Raw genomic sequence first — 21,556 nt, forward strand, 5'->3', positions numbered from 1 at the left:
CTAAATGTATTACATTCAATATTCCATGGGTTTCTTCTGGACAAAGGATCGGCATAAATACAAACAAGCCTCTGGGCCTTCTTCCCTAACTGACGAAGAGAAAACACAGGAGGCGAGGGGACACGGGTACACCTTCGTATTTACATTTTGCCTTTACTTTACAGTTCAGTGCCAGAAATATTTACAGAAAATACAATAAGAAAAAGATCATGTCTTGGCAACATACAGAAATTCATACAAATCGTATATATGATTTCAAGCAAATAATGATACTGCTTATTTTTTAGCCACAACTGCCAAGCCCTCCAGAGGAGAAAGATGTTCTTGGTCACTGCAAGAGGCAAGGACTTGGGAAACTTGGTTTGCTTCAACAAATAATTATTGGGCGCCTACTATATGCAAGGCACTGTGGAATCCCAAATCACACCTTTTCCCTCACCATTAAAAAAAGAAAAGCATCTGAAGAATGTGAGCTGATACTCTGAGAAACACACTATACAGTACATGGCTTCTTCAGCTACCGAGAACCCACAGTTAGATTCCACATTTAGCGGGTGGATTACCTCCAATCTCTCCGTCTCAGGAAAAGAGGCTGTCATGAAAATCCTTAAAACAGATCATCGAAATTCAACCTACTGTTTCATGTAAACACAGAAACCAATTCTTTTTAGGACGATGTAACCTGAATGGGTTTAAAAATGCTGAATGGAGAACCACTGCTAGGAGTGTCCCGTCTACCATCTAGCTTTGAGCAAGGCTGATTCCCACTTTGGGTAAAGCTCCACCTTCCAACAGAAATACTCTCGAAGACTCCGTCTCTCTCAAAATCACTGTGCAGAGTCTGATAAATGCTTCCCCAGAGCATGTAGAAAGTAACCATTTATAAAGGCTTCATACACGCAACCCATGGACAACTGACATTACTGGCCAAAGATGTGGGGTTGGTTTTTTTTTGTTTTTTTTTTTGTATTTTAAGTGAGTCCAGAGGAGAATGGGCTGCCCTGAAATCGAGGGCCTGGAAATGGAGGGCAACAAGGAGCATGGGTGTACGTGGTAGGGCAACCCGCCACGCAGCTATTCCTTTCACAAGGCCAAGGCTAGGTGGGAGGAGGTCTTAGGGGGAAGCACAGGACAAAAGCAGGAGTTGGCTGAACAGGAAAAGGCAAAGCCTCCTGTCATCAGTGCTCTCAACCAGAAAAGAAGGGGAAAGCCCCCATCTCCCTAATGGGAAAAAGTACTATGAGGGGCTACATGTCTCTGTCCCTTGGGTAATTAATGCTGTCCTTGTCACCAAATGGCACGCTCACCCCTCCCCCCCCCCAACACCTGTCAATGCAGCAACTACACTGTTTAAGCCACAGACCAAAGTGGTCCTGGCTTCCCTTTGAAGGTTATGAATACATGCGGGCAACTTTATCAAGTGGACTACTCAAGGTTATTACTAGGGACTGGATCTGCTCCTCTGGCATCATTCAACTCAAAGTGATTTTTAACAAAGGCAGTTGGGTGAACTTAGTCGCCATGAACTCAAAACCATACTAGTGGAAGGTTCCAAGGGTTCTGACCACACTCCCTTTTTTTAGGTAAATGTTATCTTGAGCAGAAGGAAAGAGCACCTCACGAGGTATATGTACTCTATGTTTTGTTTGTGCTGTACACAATGGGGTTTCATGCCTCCGGGGGCTGCACAGCTCTGAAACTATCCCTCCTTCCCTGGGAGAGATCGATCACAAAGTCTTCCAGACTACAAACCGCATTCCACACAGTTATTCACTTACCAAAGCCATGAGAATTACAAAGAGTTGCCAGAAACTAGAGCAAACTGAAGGATCAGGCAGCCTACCCCAGCACACACGTCACCGTGTGTTTTGCTGACAATGAAACTATGCTAAAGGCAGGAGTTTTATCTGAAGAATCACACCAAGGAAGCACACCTACAATCAGTTATTTTTAACCTCTGGAATGTTACAAGTTGCATATCAATTTAAGCCTTCTTTGTTCATGTCCACTAGGAAAAGGGCCCATTTTTCCCTTGAAATGCCAATCTGGAATTTCCATGGAAGTTGTTAAACCTCACCTTATATCTGCTGAGTTAATAAAACATTTTTAGGGTAGAGTTTATTCATCTTAATCATACAACCCCCCCCCCCCACCATGCTACCATCTGGAAACATTGATTTATTGCCCAGATTAAAAAGAAAATCAGTTCTTCAATAATATAATACCCTGAATGGAAACTGGAGTCATAGAAGGAGGTAACCTTTACCTGAGCTTAAAACAAACACGAAGAAAAAGGTGCAGCAAACTTAAAACCAAGAGCTGCTAGGACACCCACATTTCTTGCTCACAGATGACAAAATACATACTTTTGGAACAGAACTATCACCGGGAATTAGGCCCTCCGCTATCCCCCACCATTTGAGTAACTCCCCAAACGTCACGCCAAACACACCGCTACAGCCCTGACCTGTAGAGTCTACTGACACCAGAGTTCAAGTGGGAAGCCGCCCCTAACACAGCTGTGATCACTCCTCTTTGGACTTCACGTGTCACTTACTTTCTTAACATAAGATAATCTTAATAAAGAAGAAAGCACAGAGGAATAGGAGAAATGAGCAGTGCACACTCTAGCTCTGTAACAGGAATCCTTGGAAGGATGTTCTGGGTCTGGCCACCTCAAAACATTTATCCCTGGCAGAAAAGTAGCAGCGAGGTAACAGAAGTATTTCCAAAACCCGGGCAGGGATTTGTTGTGCCTTCAGTTGGCAGAAGTCCGGAAAATATGACAACAGCCATTTCTAACAGCGGCCACCTGAGGGGGTGGTCACTAATGTTTGTCAATTATGATGAAATCCAGCAGCTCTCTGGGAGAGATCTGAATTAGTAGAGTTGAGAGGCTATTTCCTGAACCCCAAATTAGAATCCTTCATAAACTACTGCAGTTTCCTGCTTGGTCCTGAAATAAGAGACAATGGATGAAACCAAGTAATTTTCCACCCTTGCTACGAATTTACATTTCTCAAAACTGAACCAAGGAATTACCAAAGGATCACGAATGCTTAGCCTGTCATTTTGCCCCAAGTCGCACAACAGTGGAGAGAGTGGAGGCATCACTGCTGTCTTACAACTCTTAACCCTACAAATGCCACCTGTGTCCCCGTTAAGGGACAGGGCCATGCCTCCATTTTAGATCTGCTCCTAGGCTGCCCAGAAACTGCGGCCTTCAGACAGACCTGTGCAGTAATGAGGACGATAACTTTGTGAAATGTGGAGAGGAAACATGAAATATTTTAATGTCAGGCTTCTTATCTAAACAAACACATTTACGCTCGTTTCTGTCAGTTGGGACATCTGGACGACAAATGGACTTACGAGTGAGCAGAAAGCTGAGATTTCTTTCCTTCTCCTCCATGCTATCATCAACATGAGTCTTTAAATGTCCTGGAAGATTCTGAGACAGATTTTAATTCTGAACACAACCTCCTAAAAAGCGAAGTATAAAACTATCTTCAACTTCTAATTGGCAAATTTGATACTACCAATGCACGTGTTTAACTGAGATGCATAAAGCCCTTCTCCGCAAAAGGCTTATGTTTAACTAAAATTGTCACTTTTAAAAGAAAGTTTATGGCTAAAATGTATATCATCATTACCAGGAGGAATATGATTGTGTCTGGGTGCCCATTTCACTAGAAAGCCGGAAGTCTTCTATCAAATGGGTTTATGATGTGTTTCTTCTATTCTGGTGATTAAACAGTAAGCTCTTGGGGAGTGATTTTTCTTTTTACAGTGATCACCTATCAAATGGTTTTGCTCTGGTATCATAGCCCCAAACTGGAGTTCCACAGTCCTAGACAGAGAGTGTCTAAGAAGTGCAGTTCTTGAGTCCAACCTCCTGGAAAAGCGAAGTATAAAACTCTGGCTCCAACTGCTTGTTCCGGTACTTGTTGACAATGTCAGTGATTTTCTGTTTCCGGCGGACGTGTGGTGGGCTGTAGGAGTCACTCTCCAGTCTCTTTCTTCTACAAATATTAATTACAGTCTGCCTCACCAGAAAACCTTGAAAACAGAGGGTATTAAAATCAGCATGAATAACCAGCCATCTGGTGAACTATCAGTATTCAAATGAACTACCTTCTGCAAAGTCAAACTTACTTCATTCCGTTTGGGAAACTCCCCATCCCTGGAGAGACAAAACTCCACTGAGACAAAACTGCTAGAACAACTACATAATGACAAGGGGGGGAAGAAAAGCAAAAATCTGGTCTGACACCCCATTTCCTGCCCTGGATTATAAAACAGCTCTCTGCATTTCCCAGGACTGACAGTTTACGAACTGTAGCTCTACTTGTACTTAAGGAGATTAAGCACAGTTAAAACATGACAGAACACGCTTCCTATTTACAAGAACCACAGCATTTTCTACATAAGGGATCTATTAAGTAATATCACCATTTCCTTATTTCCACTTCTTCTTGGCTCATACAAAATGTTTCAGTAAATAAGTGAGAGAAACCTTAACTCTTCAGCCATATATGAAGACCTTACCAAGGGCTCGTCTGCTGACAATCATCCCATCCACAAGAGGGATGACCATGTTAAATTTTCCAGTGGCTCCTTGAATTTTTATCCGGAATAATCCAGTGTTTAAAGGGTGGATAAAGATGACAGGAACTTCTTTTTCAAGAGTCGTAGATCTTAAGAAAGGAAAAGAACACTCCTTTTACCCCAGACATATAAAAGTTGAAGTCCCCCATATGCAATATAAGAATTTTAAGAAGACTTGATGCCAGGTTTTTGTTTGTTCATATATTTTGAGAGAGAGAACGAGAGAGAGGGCGTGCATGCACATGTTCAGGGGAGGGGCAGAGAGAGAGGGAGAGAGAATCCCGAGCAGGCTCTGCGCACGTAGTGCAGAGCCCGATGCGGGGCTTGATTTCGTGAACCATGAGATCGTGACCTGAGTCGAAATCAAGAGAAGCTTAACAAACTGAGCCACCCAGGCGCCCCGATGCCAGGCTTGATGCAGTCTGAACAGCCAACAGGTCAGTCCGCTCGGATCCTCCTTCTGGGAGCCCATATTGCTGCCCCCCTCCCACTAACATGTAGCCCTAAACGCCCATTACTGGGCTTGGGCTTTTCACACGGACAAAAAAGGGGGGAGGGGCTAAAAAATGTGTTTTAAAACCACCAGGGACACAGGGTGGAAGAAAAGGCAGAGAAATGTCTGGTGGGAAGCTGTGAATCTAGCAACCGGCTGTGGGACTTTCACTTAGTTCCTCCTTCTTGTAGGGAACAAAAGCAGGGGTAGCCAGAGTGCAGAGAACTCCTCCAGTCAATGCTGGCATCTCAGAGCAGAAGAGGGAATGTAGGTTAGGGCCACTATGGGGATCTCCAATCTTTTTTTCAGGGGTTGGCGGGGAGGAGGTTGGGAGGACCATTAGTCTGGGCCAGCTACAAGTGTCCTCCTTAGCAGAGGTGATAAATGGCTGTATCTTGGCAGGGCCAAAGCCCTCAAAGCCTCTGAGTAGGTGACAGGTGCTAATGTCACAATTTCACCTTTAGAAGACAGAGATACACATCATGCTCGGGGTTATGTCATTGCATCTAGACGTTTCCATGTTATAACTCTGTGATACTTGCTACCTGCTGGCCTGTTTTCTGTTCTCAATACAATGAGCTTTCTTTCTATATAGATAAAGTGATTCTAGCCAAAGCAACATTAAGTCAATTTTCAGTATGTCATATAAAAGTCAATCCTATAGTTACTTCTGTCAGCAAGACAAGTTGTTGATTTTGCCAGTCTACCAACAAAATACAATTTTTACAGTCTAGTCATAGAACTTTTGACCTAAAAAGATTAAAACAGGGGCGGGCGCCTGGGTGGCTCAGTCGGTTGAGCATCCGACTTCGGCTCAGGTTAGGATCTCTTGGTTTGTGAGTTCGAGTCCTCCACCGGGCTTGCTGCTGTCAGCAGCACAGAGAATGCTTCAGAACTTCTCTCTCCCTCTCTCTGCCCCTCTCCTGCTCACGCTCTCTCAAAAGTAAACATTAAAAAAAGAAGAAGATTGAAACAGTAACAGCACTACCAATACAAGACACTTAAAAGTTCTCTTCCAAACTAGTTCTGGAAGAGTCCACCTCATGAACTACTCTAGTCTCTTTAGCAAGTCAGCATCATGGAGACAAAAAGGGCTGTCCTGGAGTAAAAGAGACTGAAGGCATATTAACATCAGACACAAGGTTCTAGAGTGGATTCTTGTTTGAAAAGACCAGTATAAAGGATATTTTAGAGGAAACGGAGACATTTCAATAGGAGCTGGTTATTAGATACAATTAAGGAACTATTACTAACTTTAGGATTGTGATAACGTTATCTTTATTTGAAAAGTGTTCTTTACTTTTTAGACATGCAGACTGATATATTTAGAATGTCAGAATATCTATAATTTGCTTTAAAATACTTTAGTATAAAAAACACAAGTTTTAAGAATGATACGTCCTCTTCTGGAAATTTAAAAACAGGATGTTAAAATAAATCATCTTTACTCACTTCAATGATATAACAATAATCAAATGCTGTCAGAATAAATTCATCTTACATGCAATATGAACAGATCATGTAGCTTGGAATCAAGGGTAGGGTAGGTCCCTGCCATACCGGATAAGGTTAGCATTTGGGGTCAGACATCTGGGTTCAGATCACTTTCTCCTTCATTAACTGGATGCGTGATACTGAGGAATCACCTCTATGAACCTATTTTTAATTTTTTTTTTTTAACGTTTATTTATTTTTGAGACAGAGAGAGACAGAGCATGAATGGGGGAGGGGCAGAGAGAGAGGGAGACACAGAATCGGAAGCAGGCTCCAGGCTCTGAGCCATCAGCCCAGAGCCCGACGCGGGGCTCGAACTCACGGACCGTGAGATCGTGACCTGAGCTGAAGTCGGACGCTTAACCGACCGAGCCACCCAGGCGCCCCATCTATGAACCTATTTTATTCCATTTGTAAAACAGAGATGATAACTGCACCTCGTGGAGTTGTTTTAATGTATTTGTTTAAACCCAACACAAGCAAGCAAAAAGCCTATACAAATACACTGTTACTAATTTTGGAATCCTATTATTTTCTTTTTATCCTTTTTGTGCATGGGCAGCTAAAAACAGAAATCTTACCACTATAATAAAGTATTACACTTTACTTAGAAATATTTTTCCATTAAAGAGCTCGTTGAATTAGGATATGTTAACTATCCAGAATGTCTCAACCAATGTAACCAATTTTACTTCTACCTAATATTGCTAGTCTGTTATTATGGTTAATACTTAGCTGCTTCCAGCTGTTCGTTTTTCTCTTTGCTGCAGATAAATGTCAACTAGCAATGAATTATGCCACTTCAAAATGCATGCTAATTTATCACCTTGTGCATTTATCCACCAACTTCTTCCTTTGATTCTTTCCCCCTAATTACGTCTATGTCTTATTGTCTTCATCCTTTTTGCTTCATTATGTCTTCTTTATGAAACCACAATCAACACACTGTAACAAATAGGTTTCTCTGTGCTTAAAGACTTGCTGGTGAACCTCAGGCAAATCAAGACTGTACCTCAGAGAAGTGCTACTATTTGCGGTGGTCTCCACACCAGTACTGATCTCCGTCAGTAGGTCTGAAAGGGGAAAGTTTTCTGGAAAAAAGTAACAGCAGGACAATTAGTATCTCCCTCATATTTCCAAAATAAATAGCATGAAATCTAATGTCTTAGTCTCTTTATACAAGTGTGCAAAAAATATATGGATTGTGCTATCCTAAAATACATAATCCTAACTATTCCTTCCCCTACCCCCCCCCCAAAAAAAAGAAAAAGAAAAAAGAAAATCTCCCCCAACACACCCAAGACATATTTTAGCTAAGTTCTTCTAAAGCAGAGTTTTTCTAGAACATGATCTGTGGTCTTTGGGGGCTTGGTTAAAAAGCAACTACCACACTTTCCCACAAACCCTGAGCTCGATGACATTCTAGGCTGAGTATACATTTCTAATGCTCTTATGTTGCTTACATAAAAACCATGAGACACTTATCCACAGCAGAGTTCCTGAGGACAAATTAATATTTACACCAGAACTAGACAGCAGGATTTGTGCAGAGGGTGAGGGAAGTTCCCCCCTTTCTCTTTCCACAGGTCCTGGGATGACTGGGGGCTACAGGCAATGGGACCAACTGGCAATAGGCTACTAACTGTGACATCAAGAATAGCTAAAAGTTTATATCCCCTAGTCTCACCAAATCGTCACAACCAGAAGTAAATGGATATCTCCATTGAACAGGTGAGTAATCTAAGGCTTAAAGAAACTGAGTGAGGGGCGGAGTCGGGATGCCAACCCAGGCTTGCTGAACTGCGGCCCCAGCTTCGGCCACCAGACCACACCTGTGCTGCCTCTTCCTACAGACATTCAGCAAGTCACCGTCATCCTACAATAATTTTACGTATGGACAAAGTCCTTACACAGTACCTATATCATCATAGCGCTCCACCCAGACTACAGAAACTCTGGTCTCAGGTCCAAGAGGAGGCACAGGACGACCCTGAGGCAACTTCTTCATTCTGGAACTGGGACTAAGCTATACGAGGTAGAGAGAAGCAGAAACGGAAAAGGGGAAGGGGGAAAAAAAGTGACTTAATAAAACCACCCAATCACAGTATTCATCAAGCTACCCAGTGATGTAAAAATAAGTCATGGGAAATCACTTTAGGAAAAAAGTGAAACATATTTGCGAAAACGTTCTTCTTTGGCCCCTCTGTTTATCAAGTCTCAACCTAGAACAAAGAAATGAAGGTCTTAAATTCTTAAAGGAAAAAAGTTAAGGAATACTGAGCAATTATAACTTACATCAACACAAGTAAAATCTGTGGGCAATGTTTTAATGAGGGCTTCAAACGATTTGAGTCTATCCCTACGGCCAGCAAGCAAGATGCTTTCCTCATCACAGTGACATCACTGGCTTGCTTGGGAATCCTAATCTCTAAAATGTCCACCAGCAAGTTACTTCTAGTTCTTGTTTCTAGGCCAGAACTTTCCTACTGCAATCTAGGCCAAAAAGAAGGCCTTTTTCCTGTCAGCAGAAAAAGAAAGAAAAAAAGAGTTGCTTATGTCATTGCTATCATGCACAGCTTGCTTCTGGCTTCCCTGCCCACCCAATCGACTTTAAGTTTCCCTGAAAGGCTGGCAGGCCTATGTGGTTCCCCTTCAGCAAACTGGCGGCACTCTTGAGCCCCACCCTTGAGGGCATGCAGCAGGGGTGAGTTTATGCTAAAGCCCCAGACAAAGCTATGTGTACAGAAGGCAGAATCTCACATCTAAGTTGAATTTTAAAAATAAAACCGCTTTATTAGCACAGAAATATACCTGTCTTTAGCAGATGACCAGAAATCATGGCACTTCCCCTAGATTCTTGTTTCCATTTTTATTTCTGTCCTGGCATTCACAGAAAATGATTGTGGCTGAGAGATCATCCCCAAATTGGTGGCAGACACCTGCCCCACTCAGAGACTATTTTCTTAGCATGGCTCCTCACCAACTTTGCATCTCTGACTTCTAGCCCTAGATTTAAAGGGCTCCTGTGATCAGGTCAGGCCTACCTGGATCATCTCCCTTTTGATCAGCTCAAAGCAACCTTAACAACTATATCTACAAAGTCCCTTTTTGCTATATAATCTAACATAATCATAAGATATCTTCTCATATTCATAGGTTCTACCCACACACAGAGGACATCATACAGAGGCAAGAGTCTCTGAGGGTCATCTGCCTAACACAGTGACCTCTTCTCCTATAACCTTAATAAACGCACTCAGGGGGCGCCTGGGTGGCTCAGTCAGTTAAGTGGCCGACTTCGGCTCAGGTCATGATCTCACAGTTCGTGAGTTCGAGTCCCGCGTCGGGCTCTGTGCTGACAGCTCAGAGCCTGGGGCCTGCTTCACATTCTGTGTCTCCCTCTCTCTCTGCCCCTTCCTTGCTCATGCTGTGTCTCTGTCTCAAAAATAAACATTAAAAAAATAATAATAAAAAAAAATAAACGTACTCAGTAGATCTAGTAGATTTTTTAAAAAAGATTCCTCAGGGTTTCTACATATACGATCAAGTCATCTGCAAATATCTACAGTATTATTTCTCCTTTCCAGTCCTTTGTATTTTATTTCTTTTTCTTGCCATATTTCCCTGTATAGGACTCCATGTTAAACAGAAGTGGTGAGAGCAGACATCCTTGCTGTGTCCTCCATTTGGGGGGAAAGCAGTCACAGAATAGTGTACAGTATAATGTTAGCGATAGGCTTCCAATAGAGCTCTGTCTCAGGTTAAGAGAATTCTCTTCTGTTTATAGTTTGCTGAAAGTTTTTCTCATGAACGAATGTTGAGTTTTATGGCAACTGCTTTTTCTGCATCTATTGAGATAGCATGATTTTTCTTTTTTTAGTTAGCAGTGTGAAAATTAATTAAGGGAAACTCCACTCAAGTGGAGTAGGGAGGCTAGAAAAGGAGCTGTACCACCCAAAAGCAATTATAGTTAGAACTGTCAATTACGGATCCCCAACAGAATCATCAACAGGAAAGAATCATCAATTACAGGTTCCACCAGGAAAAGATATACATGGAATCTTCTGCCAAGAAATTGACTACCCCTGCAACTCAGCCAATGAAAAACCTTGGTCACTCTCATCCCTAACTCTTGCTTTTCTCCAATGCACTTTCACTCAAAATGACCCCTCCCAACATCCTCCTTCTCCATAAAATGATGTTCCTCTCCTCTGTTTGCTGGGCTTGCCTATAGTTTTACCATAAGTTGCATGTCCCAAACTGAAATTCTCTGCTATTCTCGAGTAAATCCATTTTTGCTGGTAAAATAAGTTCTTTTTTTTTTTTTTTTTTTTTTTTAATTTTGGAGAGAGAAAGCACAAGCTGGGAGAGGGACAGAGGCAAAGAGAGGATCTTAAGCAGGCTCCATGTTCAGCACGGAGCCCAACATGAGGCTTGATCCCCATGATCTGGGATCATGACCTGAGCTGAAATTAAGAGTTGGATCCCCAACCGACTGAGCCACCCAGGTGCCCCCTGGTAAAATAAGTTCTATTTTTAAGATAGTAGTAGTCTGCAAAGTATAAATAATAAAAACATGGTGCTTTATAGATTTTGGATTTTAAGGGATACCTATGCTAGCATTCAGAAAATGAGTACAAGGACTGCCAATCACTGAATATTAGATCTGGCTGAAATCCTACATTATCACCTGACACAGACATGTTCATCTACAAACTATTCTATGAAGCCTTTTAAATATAGCAACTCCTGATTTTCAAAATTGATCTACTTCAGAGTCTTACACAACTTAACTATTTTTCCTAAATCAATTTTAAAGGTGAATACTTCTCTTGTATTCTCTTTCAAGCATGCATGTAACTATATATAACTATATATAACTATATATATGTGTATATATATGTATGTACATATGTGTATATATGTATATGTATGTACATATATGTACATATGTACATACATATGTATATATGTATGTATATATGTATATATATGTATGTATATATATATGTATACATATATAGTTATATATAGTTATATATGGTTGACCCTTGAACCATGCAGGGGTTGGGCTGCTGATCCCCCCATGCAGTCAAAAAGTGTAACTTTTGAGTCTCCAAAAATTTAACTACTAATAGCCTACATTGACCAGAAATCTTACCAATAATATAAATAGTTGATTAACACATATTTTATACATTAGATGAATTATACACTATAAAGCTAAAGAAAATAAAATGTTATTAAGAAAATCATAAGGAAGGGGCACCTACGTGGCTCAGTCAATTGAGCATCCAACTCTCAATTTCACCTCAGGTCATGATCCCGAGATCATGGGATCAAGCCCTGTACTGGACTCTGCACTGAGCATGAAGCCTGCTTAAGAGTCTCTCTCTCTCTTTCTCTCTCTTTCTCTCTCTCTCTCTCTCTCTCTCTCTCCCCCTCTACCCCTCTCCCCAGCTCATGCTCTAAAATAAAATAAAATAAAATAAAATAAAATAAAATAAAATAAAATATAATCATAATGAAGAGAAAATACATTTACAGTATTGCATTGTATTTATTGGAAAAAAAAAAATCTACATATAAGTAGACCCATGCAGTTTAAGCCTGTGTTGTTCAAGAGTCAACTGTACTTATGTTAAACACAACTTTCACTATGGAAGGAGCCAAATTAAAATCCTGTAAAATCAAACAATGGTTCAAACAAGTTTACACTTCTTTTGTCTTTCTTACTATTTGTTATAAATCAATCTTCCCACATTTATGAAATGATCCAATACACTTGCTATCCCTTACTTGTCCACTTTCCAAGTGTAAGGATGAAGAGGTAACATGAGGAGAAAACAAAAATAAAGACATAACATCTCCTGATATGGTAAGAAAGAAAGTATAAAAGTAAAATGCTCCCTTCTTGTAGTGGCGGCTGGGTGCCTCACTCAGTGTATCTATTCATATACTGGGTTAGTCTCCAAAATGCTACCATTTGTACACAGCAGACTCGTTTAAGTGGAATGCTGCATGATTAATGATGTGGAACGTATAGCCACTATTGTACCTTTCATGGATATTTCAGGGACCCAATAAAAACGTAGGCTGGGAAGGAACGGGTGAGAGAACCAAGCATGGTACCAGAATGGCCAAATCATGGAATACAACAGAAGCTGTCTTAGAATGACCTATTTGTTGCAAGCTGAAAAAAAAGAAAATCGTGAGAATCTGAATTTTAAAAATTAAGATACTAATGAATCAGTACTGCTGAAATTGCTCTCTGGGTTACGGTTAACAGCTTTTCAGGCATGATTCTATAATCACCCCCATTTCATAACAAATTTTTAGAGCTGTAAACAAAATGACTTACCCGCTGTGAGGAATTAAGATTGTCAGTGTGATTAGGAAAAAGCTCAAGTGTCAGGGATGGCTGTTTCAGGATCCCAGGCATAAGATCCATATTTGAATCACTATCTTGGTCCGAGATGTTACTTTCCAATGAATCAGCTATGAAGTAAAAAATAAAATCAATTATATCTACTTCTTTGGAGAAGTTTTTAAACTATTTACGCTAATAGGCTAACAAGTCACTTAAGAGAAGTCACTGCCTCTAGACAAAGGGTTGGTAAACTTCTTCTGTAAAGGGTCATAGTGCTGGCTATGTAGGTCTCAATTGCATGTTCTTCTTTGTATTTTATTTAGAACACTTCAAAAATGTAAAAACTGTACTTAGTGTTCTGATTTTGGTCTGTGTGCCATAGTTTTCCAGTTCCTGTACTACAGGATAACCGAGGTAAGACTAGAAAATATTTTTGACTTTTCAGACGTAGAATATAAGCCATCTGTTATTCTCTGAATTATTCTGATTATACATTCAATCATGGAGCGTGGTACCAAGTAGCAGTGGGGCATTCCAAAGCTGCAGAGGACCTAGTCTCTGTGATTAAGAAGTGATCTGGTTGGAGACAAGCATATAGAGAGTTATGAAAAAAAAAAAAAAAAAAGACAAGTCTCCAGAAACAGGAGGAGGCTGAGTTGGAGCAGGGGCACAGGTGCCACATGGGATGTTTCATGACACAAGTGAAGACCCAACTGTGGCAACTAAAGTGCAAAGACAAGGATCGAGCTGTGTCGGTGCCAACAGGCTGGACTAGAGACACCACCAGGGAGGGCCTCAACCCACATAGGACAGATGGAGTCTGGCATCTGAAATCAAGGTGGTAGGTCAAAGCCTGGACATGAAGGCAAACAGCTGCTAGGATACTGGCCTAGACCATGGGAGGCCCCTCTTGCCAGGGATATAACTGGCCCCAAAATATAAGATGGGGCGCTAGTGGGGGAAGTCAGGGATCTAAGTACAAAGGTCAGGAGGCTGCCAGAGCAGGGCACAAGCACTCATTAGCCTGGAGATGAGACCATGCAAGTGTGATGTGTAGCAGCCCGTCTTACAGATGGTCTCAATGAAGAAGGTGAAGTTTTCCATCTATTGCCTGGTCAGGCACAAAGAAGGGGGCTTAATTTGCAAGAAGCAAAGGTCCTAGGCAAGATAAGACTATGGATTCAGAATGAGAAGTCATAATCACTCCTGATCCTTAAGAAGAACAGGCTTAATCGCCACCTTTTCTAGGCTGTGGAGTTTCTCCCGCTTGGTGTCAGATCAGCCAAATGCTATCACGAGAGCCCTCCAACTGTAGGATTCTCTGGCGTGCCGTACAAGGCTGTTACATGGAAACAGGCAAGTAAGTGGGGGCTCATTCATAACGATGCCAGAGAAAGAAATGAATAAACTGGAAAACAAGCCTTCTATGTATTGATTAAAGAAAGACCAAAAAAAATAGGTTGCAGTTCGTTTAAGATTACTATGAGAGGGTCAGTCTGCCTGTCTTTAACTAGTGTCCTTAAGAAAATTAAGAGGAACTAACATCCTATACCTCTGCATAATCTAAAAGCTATCATGCCTTAGAAGCTGAACAATGATGACTTCAGATGACTTAGATGACTTCAGAATCTCTCCCAATGCACAAACCAGTGAATACAAAAATAGATTTTAAAACACCAAACAAAAAATGTTCTTACTTAAGGATTCCACAGGAGAAGGAACTACAAAAGCTATTTCCGTAAGGGCATCGGCATAATACAGCACCTTCTTCTGTCCATTGAAAATGCTAGCCCCAATGTCTTCAGAGGAAATCACTTCATCTAGGAATGAGAAACACTACATTACTGCTCCAAACAGTGGGGAAAATCAGTTTTATCCTACTTCATGAAATTTTAAATGGTCAAATAAAGTGGTAATCAATAGAAGGCATGTTTCCAGCAAGAACCAATTCGTGTATAAGAACAAGACTATAAATATGCATTAAATGTCTTTACACTAACTTTAAATAATAAAACCTTAATTTCACAGTTTCTGAAAGTATTCTAAATTAGGCCACTTCTGATTAGCAGACATGAACTCATCTGTATGGAGCATATTATGAAAACAGTCTCGTGGGAAGAACTAATAATCCAAAGGAACAAGACCACCACAGACTTCTGAAAGAAGTTAGGGCAGGTGTCTGTGACTTTTACACTCTTGCTTTCAAGGCATTTCTGTCCCTGGTCTCTCTCTACTGCTCCTCAGCTCTGCTTCTGCTCTCCCTTCCCCAATCATCAGTGACAGAATGTAAAATGTACAGGCAGTTAAGCCAACAGGAATGAATTAACAAAAGTAACATTCCTGAGAGCTAGTATAGTGCTCAATTAAAATGAACACAATGGGGGTGCCTGGTGGCTCAGTCAGTTAAGCATCCGAATCTTTTTCTTTTTTTTTTAACGTTTATTTATTTCTGAGAGAGAGAGAAACAGAGCGTGAGTGGGGGAGGGGCAGAGAGAGGGGGAAACACAGAATCCAAAGCAGGCCCCAGGCTCTGAGCTGTCAGCACAGAGCCCGACTCAGGGTTTGAATTCATGAGCCATGAGATCATGACCTGAGCTGAAGGTTGGATGCTTAACCAACTGAGCCACCCAGGCGCCCCGAAGTATTCAACTCTTGATTTTGACTCAGGTCATGATCTCACAGTTCATGGGATCAAGCCCCATGTCAGGCTCTGCGCTGACAGCATAGAGCTTGTTTGGGATTCTCTCTTTCTCTGCCCCTCCCAAAATAAATAAACAACAACAACAAAAAAAATGAATACAATGTCCTACCGGTAATACATAAAAGACCACCAACAAAAAACTGGGAAGAGGAAATAAATGAACAAGTGGCTCTCAGGAAAGAAATAAAAATATGAAAAAATGCTAAAACTCAATCATCATTAAAAACAGAAAATTTCTCACCTAACAATATACAAACTACTGTTCAGTGACCTCTTCTGAGGACTAGAATTAGGGGAAGCAAACTTTTCCCTCATATACCTCTGGTTTCTTTCTTTCTTTCTTTTTATAATAAGACTACAAACTTCTAGTGAAGGGGGAGAAATCAAGGATAACAAAACAAGAAAAAACGCATGACCGTTATGGGTTTTTACCTTGTTCAGGTCCTTCACCATCATCACAACTGTTAATAGACCAACTGGTGGAAACATGCCCAGTCCAACCGGGGTGTTTGCCCACATCTACCGACCAACCAAGGGAGAGCAAAAATTCTAGGAAATGTGGCTGAACATTTCTGGAAGATTCCACATTCTTTAAAATCTGAAATACATACCAATCATCAGCTATAATGAAGGAAACAAAAGACCACATCAAAATAAACCTCCATAAAAATCGGTTAGCTTTGAAGTGTCTGACAAATCAAATCTAAGCTCAGAATAAACTTGGGAATTCATCACTATAGTTAAAAATGATGCTTCTAGTTAAGACAGATTTGCATTCAAATCCTGGCTGGGCCTTGGGAGAGTCCCTTAACCCACTATTTCAGTTTCTTCATCTATAAAGGAGGGATGCTAATGATGGCTGTGAAGACTGAGATAATGCGAGTAAAGCCTTAGCTCCCTCTCCAGCTAAACAATTACTGAGCCAGACACGTTTACTCAAAGTAAATAAAAAGTGCTATGTCCCTGTCTTCACAGAGTTTACTGTCTGGTTCGTGAGCTACATTACATAGGTATGTGATTGTTTTATTACAAATCATGACAAACAATATAAAAAGTACAAATCTATTAAACAGCCCATGAAGATTAGGTATAATTAACAAACAAGCATGAAAACATCCTCCTCTTAGTCCTAAGAAGAGAATGAAGCCATTCCAGAAAAAAATAAGTGACCAGAAGGTTCTCCCCTCTTCGCTAAATACTAGTTTAATACCTTCTTACTGGCCTCAAGAAGAAAAGTACTTTGTTCTACAACAGTGGTGCTCACAGGCGTGTTTTCACTCACCAGGGGGCAGCTGCAATGTCTGAAGACATTTTTGTTACCACAACTGGTGGGGTGCTACTGGTATTTATTGAGTAGAAGCCAAAGATGCTGCTAAATGTCTGATTTATAGGACAGCTCCCCTAACAAAGAATTATGTGGCCTAAAATAGCAATAGTGCTGCTGTTGAAAACCCTATGCTAAAGGAACGAAAGCAAGAAATCCTCTAGAAATTATAAATGAAAAGCCAGGCGGGGCCATGTATCAAAATCACTCAGGGAATATTTTTTTTTGAACATTTCATTAAACCTTTGGTTTAATAATATTTATGGAGGAGTCTGGGGGCTCAGTTGGTTAAGTGCCGGACTCTTGATTTCGGCTCAGGTCATGACCTCACAGTTTGGTTTGGGAGTTCGAGCCTCATATTGGGCTCTGCACACGGACAGAGCCTGCTTAGGATTCTCTCTCTTTCTCCATCTCTGCCCCTCCCCACCCACGCTGTGTCTCTATCAAAACAAATAAATAAATGAACATTTAAGAAAATAATATTTATGGAACATTTAACTTTAATTTTGTATTAAACATCATTCCTGTGTGAGCATAAATGACTAAAATTATTAATTCATTTATTTGATCTATCGTTCTTAATCTAAGATCATTCAACTCATAATTTAATACCTTTAATTGAATATTAAAAGTATGAACATACGAACTATGTATATAAAACACAAAGCATACAACAGAAAAGCAAAAAGCTTAAGAATCACATGACACTGAACACATCAACAGGTATCGCTATTTATAGCACTCAAAATCAGCATATAGAGATTTGAACCATCCTTTAATTCAGAGACAGGTGAGCTGACACGGATTCTATAGGAGCAGGGATACATAAATCTGTCACCTGAGGAATTTCTTAAACATAAGTTTCTTCTTAGAGCACTGTGGACCTCCTACATCAGCATCAGCAGAGGTGGGATCCTGGAATCACTATTTTTAAAAGCTCCCGAATATGGTGTATCAACGCTAATCTTTGTCAAGACCATTCAGAGGCCCGATCAAGTCAAAATATGCATTGTTACATCTATTACTTGTCAATCCGCTGGGCAAAAAATCGCCAGCCAGGTCATCTTCTCTTAAATACCCTCGATAGAAGTACACCTATTCAGTTCACCTACAGCCCTTCATATTCACAGAAGTGCCAGGAAATTGATTTGACAACCACTTCCTATTTTCTTCCAATTAAAATTTTTATTCAGAGGGGCGCCTGGGTGGCTCAGTCGGTTGAGCGTCCGACTTCGGCTCAGGTCATGATCTCACAGCTCGTGAGTTTGAGCCCCATGTCGGGCTCTGTGCTGACAGCTCGGAGCCTGGAGCCTGCTTCAGATTCTATGTCTCCCTCTCTCTCTACTCCTAACCCACTTGCATTCTGTCTCTGTCTCTCTCAAAAATAAATAAACATTAAAAAAAATTTTTTTTTAATTTTTATTCAGAAGTGAAACTTAAGTAAACAATTTCTGAAAAGTTAGTCAAGATGCAATGCATGAGTCAAATCAACCTGCAGGCCACTGGCTGGCAGCTAGAAATTAATCTAAATCTACCCTGTGGCCAGGGAAGGCAGGGTTCAGACATTCTCTAGGAGGCCGCAGAGAAGGTGCACTGTTCCAATCATTCTCAGCTCCTAGAAAGCTAAGGAAACTGAATTAGTTTAAGAGTTACCTCAACAGCAATGGTTTGTGTCTTCTTTTACAGGAAAGAGAAAAATGGCCCTATTATTCTCCTATGAACCATGCAGTAGACTTCTTCCAAACAAGTTCCTAACCCCTTCAATCCCATTCTGAGGTTCTTTCAAAAGTCTCACCTCTGCCTACCATAAGCCCACATTCTCCCAAGTTCCAAGTATACTGGACTCTGCAATTTTCCGAAGATGGAATTCTCTTACCTCCGGGGCCGTTACACATGTAACGGTTGTTAGTAACAACCTGTCTTTTTATCTACTGTCAACATAACCTCAAATATCAGCTAAAATGTCTTTTCCTCCAGGACACGTTCTTAAAATGAGGTTAGGTTTTCCTGTTTATGGCTCCTACACCATGCTTCTAATTAGCACACTTCACTACGGTTATTTACTTAATCATCTGTCTTCCCCCTTAGACAGTAGTTCTGGGATGTCAGAAACCTTGTAGATCTTGCTTACTACTATAACCCTGGCACCTGACAGTGGACACGTAATAAATATTTATTGAATCAATAACCTGAAATGAGAAGAACTTTCTCACAAATCAATCTCATTTTCTAGTAGCTCACTAATAATTTCAAATAGTGCTTCTAATATAAATCAACATTTTGTGACTTTGGTAAATTTCTTAAGGTGTGTCCAATTTGATCAGCTAACAGTCTTATAAGGATTACAGTAACATCCCAAAATCGTGTAGTCCTAGTGTCCTACACATCTAATACTGTATTTGAGAAATCTTCCTTTAGCTTCTTCCTAGTCAAAAGCTGGCAACTGCCAGCCTGTTCCATGTTTCAACTATTCATTTCCAATAGACCCTTCAAATCTCTTGTCACTTACTCTCAGTTTTCCATTTTCCCACCTATATTTTTCTTCATCCTTTTCCTAGTCTCTTTGATACATGCATCCAATGTAAGTCTCTTATTTAACTTAGGTTTTACTTACATCTTCCGCTTTAATCTCTTACTTTATCTCGGCTGTTCTCTTCCCCACTGTACATTACCATGCCCCAAGTGAAATTATGTGCTTGTGAAATTACCTCGCAGGTGAGCTCCTCAAGAGGAAAGACTGTTACTCACTTCAATACCCTGGCATGGTGCGTCACACAGAAGATGTTTAGCAAGTATTTGTTGCTGCTGTTTTACTCTTAAGCAGCTGGGCCTAGCTTTAATTTGTTTGTGGCTAGTCTTCTGTATTTCAGTTTCTTTTGTCCTATCAATCTGAATTCCTTAAGGGGGAGAAAGACATACTATGGCTCCTCTCCAATTACAATTTTTTTAGAGTCAAAAGACTCAGGACTCTGAGCAACACGATTTTCATTAATTCCATTTCTGAACTGGTTCACAACAAGTCTTTAAGCATCAATAGTAACCAATCTCCTACTATGGATAAGCACAAGGCAAGTAGTTATTTACAGCATAAAAAAATTACCCACAAATTCAGAAATCTTACCTCCTGGTTTGTTTTCTGACCTGGTTTCATATAGAAAATAAAAACGGTGTCAAAGGGACGACATGGCAAGAGATCCAGATACCCAATGTCATCAAAAAATCCAGGTATCGTGGAGTCAAGTGCAATAAGGTGAGGAGGTAGGCGACTATTTGCAGGTTCCTACCACCAAAGGAAGAAAGGAGAAAGGAAAAATTATTACCCCTTTTCACTATTCTAATTATAAAAGCAATACCTGCTCATAGTTGATAAACATTAAGTTAAAAAATTATTTAAAAATGTATAAAGTAGCAGGAATAAGTACAACCATAATCCTAAAGAAACTATTTAAAATTCTTCTGTACTTCTTTCCAATTCTTTCGTCCTTTTTTGTTAAAAACAACTGCAATCATACTATGTATATAGTTTTTGATCCTATTTTCTCTGTAATATATCATGCTGTCTAGAAAAAATTTTTAATGCATTTTTTTTTCTCATTTTATTGCTGGTGGAAATGCAAAATGGTACAGCCACTGTGGAAGACCGTTTGGTGGTTTCTTGCAAAGCCAAACATAGTTTCACCACACAACACAGCAATGACACACGTTGGTATTTATCCAAATGAACTAAAAACTTATGTCTAGCAAACGTCTGCACACAAACGTCTGTAGCAGCTTTATTTATAATTGTCAAAAATTAGAAGCAACCAAGATATCTTTCTGTAAGCGAATGGATAAACTACGATACATCCACACAATGGAATATTACTTGGCAATAAAATGAAATGAGCCATCAAGTCATAAGAAGACATGGAGAAACCTTAAATGCATATTGCTAAGTGAAAGAAGCCAATCTGGAAAGGCTACCTACTGTATGTATGGTTCTAACTATATGATGCTCTGGAAAAGGCAAAACTGGAGACAGTAAAGAAATCAGTGGTTGACAGGGGTTGGGGGAAGCAGGGAGGGGAGGATGGCGAGAGGCAGGGTATGGTGGATTCTTAGGGCATACTGTAATAGTGGATACACACTATAACATCTGTCAAGACCTGTGCAATTGTCCAACACAGAGTGAACTCTACTGTAAACTACGGACTTTAGTTAATAATGCACAGATACTGGTGCATCAATTTCAACAAATATACCACACCAATGCCAAATGTTAATAACAGGGCGAAACTGGGGAGGAGAGGCACAGCTGGGGTATGTAGGAGCTCTCTGTCCTTTCTACTCAACTGTTCCGCAAACCTAAAACCGCTCTACTAAATAAAGTCTACTAACTTTTTAAATGAATTTTTTTTTGTTTTCCCCCCTAATCCCTTTTCTTCTTGGAGATCTTGACCTTGCCCAAGGTTTTGTCATCCACGGTTATTTTTCAGGAACGCATCCCCCAGAATGGCAAAGATTACTCCTTTCTACATTAGCAAGGACGGAGAGCCTGGTCTTCTTGTCTATACCACAACACTTCTA

At 40.5% G+C, this 21,556-nt stretch overlaps 1 protein-coding gene across 4 annotated transcripts in view; it reads right to left on the reverse strand.

Moving 5' to 3' along the window:
• Positions 1-21,556, reverse strand: part of RALGAPB (Ral GTPase activating protein non-catalytic subunit beta) — an 88,496-nt gene continuing 66,940 nt past the window's right edge. For 3 of the 4 annotated variants that reach the window (XM_007077716.3, XM_007077715.3, XM_042980417.1), the window contains exons 23-30: positions 20,112-20,270; positions 16,099-16,264; positions 14,663-14,785; positions 12,957-13,093; positions 8,513-8,621; positions 7,608-7,686; positions 4,549-4,697; positions 1-4,059 (exon numbers count right to left, since the gene is read on the reverse strand). In XM_007077716.3, coding sequence (XP_007077778.1) covers positions 3,866-4,059; positions 4,549-4,697; positions 7,608-7,686; positions 8,513-8,621; positions 12,957-13,093; positions 14,663-14,785; positions 16,099-16,264; positions 20,112-20,270 — 1,116 coding nt within the window. In that variant the 3' untranslated portion in view covers positions 1-3,865. Of the gene's footprint in view, positions 4,060-4,548; positions 4,698-7,607; positions 7,687-8,512; positions 8,622-12,167; positions 12,789-12,956; positions 13,094-14,662; positions 14,786-16,098; positions 16,265-20,111; positions 20,271-21,556 lie in introns of those variants that run through there. The other variant, XM_042980419.1, reaches the window with a different exon arrangement.

This window comes from Panthera tigris, chromosome A3 (genome assembly GCF_018350195.1).
Source record: "Panthera tigris isolate Pti1 chromosome A3, P.tigris_Pti1_mat1.1, whole genome shotgun sequence".
Classification (NCBI taxonomy): domain Eukaryota; kingdom Metazoa; phylum Chordata; class Mammalia; order Carnivora; family Felidae; genus Panthera; species Panthera tigris.